Source organism: Plectrocnemia conspersa, unplaced genomic scaffold (genome assembly GCF_051122295.1).
Source record: "Plectrocnemia conspersa isolate PC_06_02 unplaced genomic scaffold, ASM5112229v1 ptg000008l, whole genome shotgun sequence".
Classification (NCBI taxonomy): Eukaryota; Metazoa; Arthropoda; class Insecta; order Trichoptera; family Polycentropodidae; genus Plectrocnemia; species Plectrocnemia conspersa.
This window is the reverse complement of record NW_028277172.1, coordinates 25,023,110-25,030,226: the sequence shown is the minus strand read 5'-3', so window position 1 is coordinate 25,030,226 and position 7,117 is coordinate 25,023,110. Positions and strand designations below refer to the sequence as shown.

Here is a 7,117-nt window from a genome sequence, read left to right as displayed (position 1 = left end):
TAGTTACATGTTACCTAGTTACATACAACATATTTTCGTGTTATGTTCCATTTTGTAAGTACAAACATTTATTTATTTAAATTAAATTAAGACCATCGTGACCGTGATTTCGGCCGTTGAAAAAATCCTCTCGCTTTACGTTGATGTTGGTTTAATCGACAACAAGGCAATGTAAATTATTTGTTCTCTTGCTTATCGATTTAAATATTTTAAATTCTTATTAATCCGTATAATAATAATTTTCTTACGTTACTCTCTGTAAGGCTGAAAGAAATTTCTTTCTTTAATTGTTTAGTTAATGATAAATTTTCAATTTCTTCAATTGATTCTATGGATTTAATGATTCAATGGAGTCGCGAAGGGCATTAGAATTCATCGAATCATTAAATAATCTGCAAATAATTTCTTTCCGCATTTTACAAATTTCTGCAATTGAAGTATAACTAAAGAAGTCTTTTTTGATTCGTGAAATACTTAGATTTTGCTAATATTTAATTAATAAAATTAATATCCAGTTTATTAAAATAGTTCATTTATTTTCAATCGCTCGATAAAAAAACAAGCTTAGCACAAAATTAATATTTTCCAATTTCTTTAACAAAAAATGTAAGGCCCCTTCGCCTGTCAATAATGTAACTGAAGAGTCATCAGTATCCCTTCAGAAATAATTAAATACATAGTGCATTTTTAACTTGTTGCTTAATTCGTAACAAACGTTCTTCAGTTTTCACGTCTGAAATGATGAGCAATTTTTTTCGACTGTTATGAATGTATTTTTGTACTTGGGAATATTTTAAAATCTTCCCAATTTTTTTAATGCTGTTTATCGTTCGTTATTCATACAGATTTTATTTTATATATTAAAAAATGCTTATTAAAAATTTTCATATCATTTCTAGCACGCACTTGATATGTAAAAATACAGATTTTTCCATTTTTTCTAAGAAATAAAATGTGTAATTTGATGCTCTTAAAAGTTTCGAAACACTTTCGCTTTCAAGTAAAAACGAGAATGGAATTCTATGGAAAATATAATGATAACGATTTTAAAAAAAATCTAAAATTATTTCATTTTTTCTATGAAATCAAAAGTATAATTTGAAGTTCCTAAAAGTTTTGAAACACTTTAGCTTTCAAGTAAAAACGAGAATGGAATTCTATGGAAAAGATAAGGATAACGATTTACAAAAAAATCTTTCTGCTTTAAATTAATAACAGAAAAGTGTGTTATAAATTATAATACACTTTTAATGATGCTGTAATACATTTCCACATTATATTTCAAGGATTACAAATTTGTTCTTGTATTTTTATTTTTAGAGTAGTACAATTTGATAGAATTGCTAGTATCTCTTTTTAATATATTTTATAACATATAAATCAAAATAAGTACTACTTAAACTTTATTTATTTCATTTTAAATATTTATTATTCCTAATTTAATTTAATATAAATGTTAATAGAGATTTATTTTATTCTGAGTTAGTTTTAGATTGCGTTGCTTTAAATCAAAACATGTGTTATATATAATATTTTATTTATTTTTTTATTTCTTATTATACATAAATTTATTAATACATACATATATATTGATCACGTCTATAAATATTATAGAAAATAATCTTGACATATTATTTAAGAACTTTTAAGTATTAATATAATACAATTTTATGTTCCTTATACATTATATAAGATGACCATTGTTTGCAAAACTACGAATATATATAAATCACTTTACCAAAAACCAAAAAAATTACCAAAAAATCGATTTTAATATTTGTAGCACTAATATGAGAATTTATCACACATTAATCTCTCGAATACGACTTCTTTCTAAGCGAAAAAACTCTCGAAAAGAACTCTCGAAACGGCGATTTCTTACGTATCAGAAAACCATTTTTTGCTTTGATGTTCACCGATGAATAATCACTGGCAAAGTTGATTGAATTTATATCGGATTCGACGGTTATGAATATTCTTTTCCTCTTCAATTCCTCGTTTTCAGCTTTAAGCTCTTCTATTGTCTCCTTGTATTCGCCGACGGTTTTCTTGTGCTCTTCCACTAACCTTTTAGTTTCAAGCGACTTCAGTAAGACGTCATTTAATCTCATCGATAATTCTTCTGGAATGCTTAGCCATTTTCCAGTAGTCTTCGGTACCATTTTCTGCTCGGGTATACTTTCCAGTGGTCCGCGCCTCTCTCTTTCCATCCAAAAAGACTTGGTCTCGGCAAAACTGCGGTTTTCCATCTGAAATAAAATAATAAATAAATTAAAATACATTCTAAATATATATATTTATATAAGTAAACTTATAAAAATAATGTATACGTTAATGAAATGAGCGAAAATACGGCAGTTAAATTCGTAAAGCTGCAGAAAACGCTTGCTAAGTCGTAGGGCGTCTCGATTCTGCCGGCGACTCTGTTGTAATAATACGGCTTTTGCAGTGCAGGGATTGATTTGGGGTGATGTTGCCTGCCGGACGTTGACGGCTGAACTGACCGTTTTACCCATTCGGCTCTGGTTCTGTGCGAAAGAGACGGAGCGCTGAAAAGAGGCGGGTACCATTTTAATTTTGCTTTATATTCCTATTTCTTTTTATTGAATTTAGCTAATAACTTAATAAAAAGTTTATAGTGATTTCTAAAGTATAAAATGCTGCCTATGGCCGAATAAAGTTTAAGAAAACACAAATATATATATTTTAAATGATCAAAAATATATCAATGTCTTTTTGAGAATATATTCGCAAAATCCACGAATCATTTATTTCGTTTAGTGGTAGTCTGATTGACATGTTTCTAATTACTATCTCTCCAAATGTCAACTGAACATTAAAATCAAATATATTTTTTCTATCTAGCATCCTTTTTTCAATCGACTCTTTCAACGTAAAATAAAATATTTTCGAATCCATAAGAGAATCATTTTTTTGCAAAATTTTCCTGTTGTGAAATGTACAGCAGCTGCAGCATTGATAATTCTAAAACTTTTTTAAATATAAAAATCGTAATATTCAACTTTCGGAAAAATTCGCTTTGTTGAAAGTTAAACGAAATTTTTAATTTTTTTAAAATAATTTTCTAAAAAAATTTTATAGTAAATTAAGTAGAAATAAATAAAATTATTATTTCTCAACAAAATAAAATAGTACTTATTTAATATATGTATAATACAAGAAATACTGAAATTGTACTAAAAATATGTAAAATATGAGTTCAAAGTTTCATTTAAATCGTCGCTATAAAGTTACATCTTTGACAAGTTATATTAAATTAACGGAAAAACCTACTAAAACGATGATTTTTTCCTAAAATCTATGGAATGTTATGAATAAAAATCACTACTTATTTTAATTCTGTAGTACATTTGACAAAATTGCATTATGAGATGATGTTCAAAGTTTCGCCCCAATGTGCTGCGGTTGTGAAGTAACCGGAATTTTCTTTAATTTTTAATCTTGGGGTTAATCTTTTTAACTTAAAAATAAGGAAAATGCAAATAATGTATATGCATTGATGTGTGTGATGTGACACAATACACAGGGCTTTTTTATCATTGTATGATAAAAAAAGCCCTGTGTATACCAAACAAAAGTTTATTTCAGTAATATAGTGGCACAGTGGCAATTGACTAATTAAATATATATTACAATTAAATATTTTTAATAATAAATACATTTTAATTTTTCCACAGAAATGAGTGCAAGAAAGCAATTATCGGGTGCAATCTATAAAAACATAAGTGATAAGTAGGAGGCTGAGGCTTGTATAAATGTAAGTACTCTTAAAACATATTTAATTTGCCCAACCATGTTTAATGAATTTAATAAAAAATTAAACTGTACATTATGATATAGAATCTATGTAATTTTTTAACACTAAAAAATCTATACATTGCTATTCACAAACAACTTCTTCACAAAAATTAATTTTATAGATTGAAGTGTCTCAGAAGAGGTATTGGTTATTATATTATATAAAAAAACAACTCTGTGTATGGTTCTTGTTATAAATTACATAATAAAATAGCTACAGAAACGGGTATTTTATCCCAAAGTAGATATAATGATCTTAAAAATCAAGGCACATGAAAACCCAAAAAAACATCATATTTTTTTCGAGCTGACAAGATTTAGTTATACAATTAAAATCAAATAAAACGATCGATTGACAGGAAAAATATATTTGACAAAAAAGTTAAAAGGTGGCGTGTAATATTATTTAAATAGTGTGCTATCAACTAAGCACACACGCACGTAGTAAGTGCACACGTATAGATTTGTCCGACGAACACCCGGATAGATCTGTCTGAACTCGGACATCAGATTTACGTGTTTTTATGTGATTCTGCATAATTCTGCTTTCTGCGTAAAATTAATACACCAAATAATATAGAACAAATGTCTATCATAATACGATTTGTTCGTATTTTAAGAACATTTTTTCAGTTATATTGAAATAAAAAATAAGGCTGATGTTAGATTAAGTGACCTTGTAATTAAGGATCTGGAGAAATATAATATCAAGATTAAATATAGCACGAGGGGTCAAATTTATGACAGCTGTGCAAATATTTAAGGAACACATAATGTCAAAAAACATATCAAGGGTAGAAATTCTCAAGCTTTTTATGTTCCTTGCAATTCTCATACATTAATGATGCTGGAAAATGCAATTTATATGCTGTGTCATTTTTTGGTTTGATTCAAGAAATTTACAAATTCTTCTCGGTTTTGACTAAAATTTGTACCATCACTTTGTGATACACTGTAGAAATCTAGAATTGATGCAATTCTATACGATATCAATTAGCTGAGATTTATGATGCTTTGTTATGTAGCGCTATTTTTATCTCTGCCTAAGGATCTTACTGTGTACAGTATATCGATTAGATTCGATTGTAATTTTTATCGAAAATTCCACAGAAAAGATTAGGATAACGATTTCCAAAAAAAGAGATTATTCCATTTTTTATATGAAATAAAAAGTATAATTTGAAGCTCCTAAAACTTCCAAGTGAAAACTATCATGGAACTCTATAAAAAAAGATAAGGATAACGATTTCAAAATAATCTAAGGTTATTCCATTTTTTCTATGAAATAAAAGCACTTTCGCTTTCAACTTAAAACTATAATGGAGTTCTATGAAAAAGATAAGGTTAACGATTTACAAAAAATCTAACTACTTTAAATTGATAACAAATAGTGGATTCTAAATTATAATAAACTTTCCCTATTTTAATATATCGTTTATGTTGAAATACATTTAGATGATGCTATAATACATTTCCACATATAGTTTTAAGAATTTTAGATTTTTTCTTGTACTTTTAATTTTAGTGTAGTACAATTTGATAGAATTGCTAGTATCTCTTCTTAATATATTTTATAACACATAAATCAAAGTAACTACTGCTTAAACTTTATTTATTTCATTTTAAATATTTCTTATTTCTAATTTAATTTAATATAAATGTTAATAGAGATTTATTTTATTCTGAGTTAGTTTTAGATTGCGTGGCTTTAAATCAAAACAATGTGTTATATATAATATTTTATTTATTTTTTTATTCCTTATAATACATAAATTTATTAATACATACATATATATTGATCACGTCTATAAATATTATAGAAAATAATCTTGAAATATTATTTAAGAACTTTTAAGTATTAATATAATACAATTTTATGTTCCTTATACATTATATAAGATGACCATTGTTTGCAAAACTACGAATTATATAAATCACTTTACCAAAAACCAAAAAAAATACCAAAAAATTGATTTTAATATTTGTAGCACTAATATGAGAATTTATCACACATTAATCTCTCGAATACGACTTCTTTCTAAGCGAAAAAACTCTCGAAAAGAACTCTCGAAACGCCGATTTCTTACGTATCGGAAAACCATTTTTTGCTTTGATGTTCACCGATGAGTAATCACTGGCATAGTTGATTGCATTTATATCGGATTCGACGGTTACGATTATTCTTTTCCTCTTCAATTCCTCGTTTTCAGCTTTTAGCTCTTCTATTGTCTCCTTGTATTCGCCGACGGTTTTCTTGTGCTCTTCCACTAACCTTTTAGTTTCAAGCGACTTCAGTAAGACGTCATTTAATCTCATCGATAATTCTTCTGGAATGCTTAACCATTTTCCAGTAGTCTTCGGTAACACTTTCTGCTCGGGTACACTTTCCAGCGGTTCACGCCTCTCTCTTTCCATCCAAAACGACTTGGTTTCAGCAAAACTGCGGTTTTCCATCTGAAATAAAATAATAAATAAACTAAAATACATTCTAAATATATATATTTATATAAGTAAACTTATAAAAAGAATGCATACGTTAATGAAATGAGCGAAAATACGGCAATTAAATTCGTGAAGCAAAATGAAACTCTTGCTAAGTCGTAGGGCGTCTCGATTCTGCCGGCGACTCTGTTGTAATGATACGGCGTTGGCAGTGCAGAGATTGATTCGGAGGGATGTTGTCTGCTGGACGTCGACGGGCGAACTGACCGTTTTGCCCGTCAAGACCTGGTTGTATGCGAAAGAGGTGGAGCTTTGAAAAGAGGCGGGGCAAATAGAGCGGCTTTTATCATTTCCGACCAATGACAAGTCCTCGATTTAAAAAAAATAAAAAAGTGTTATGTTTTTATTATAACATACAGTTTTGTCAATTAATTTTATTTTTTAAAAGTATTTTTCATCTCAAGACCAATTAGTATAAATCATTAAAATTGTATTTTTAATGCCGTCTTGCCGTGTTGTAATTATTAAGCTTAAATTTAATTATTTATCAGTAATAATCAACTTATATTATTTTTAATAAGCTTCAATATATTTTGATATAATAATATTGAATAAAATAATACATATTTCAATAAAAAACCAAACGGTGAATAACATGTTTGAGTTTATTATGTAAATAATTATAAAATATAATTTTATTAATTTATTTATATTCGTAGTTTTGCAAACTATGATCATCTTATATAATTTATAACGAAGATAAAATTGTATTATATTAATACTTGAAAGTTCTAAAATAATAAGTAAAGATTATTTTCTATAATATTTATAGACGTGTTCAATATACAAGGAATAT

At 27.4% G+C, this 7,117-nt stretch overlaps 1 protein-coding gene across 1 annotated transcript; it reads right to left on the bottom strand.

Annotated features, from left to right (window-relative positions):
- Positions 1 to 5,725: 5,725 nt before the first annotated feature.
- On the bottom strand, positions 5,726 to 6,832 carry LOC148233534 (uncharacterized). Its single transcript, XM_088190633.1, has 2 exons — positions 6,355 to 6,832; positions 5,726 to 6,273 (listed from the first exon to the last, which is right to left on the bottom strand). Exon 2 carries the CDS (start codon positions 6,271 to 6,273, stop codon positions 5,833 to 5,835), a length of 441 nt encoding a protein of 146 aa, XP_088046759.1. The 5' UTR covers positions 6,355 to 6,832; the 3' UTR covers positions 5,726 to 5,832.
- Positions 6,833 to 7,117: the final 285 nt, after the last annotated feature.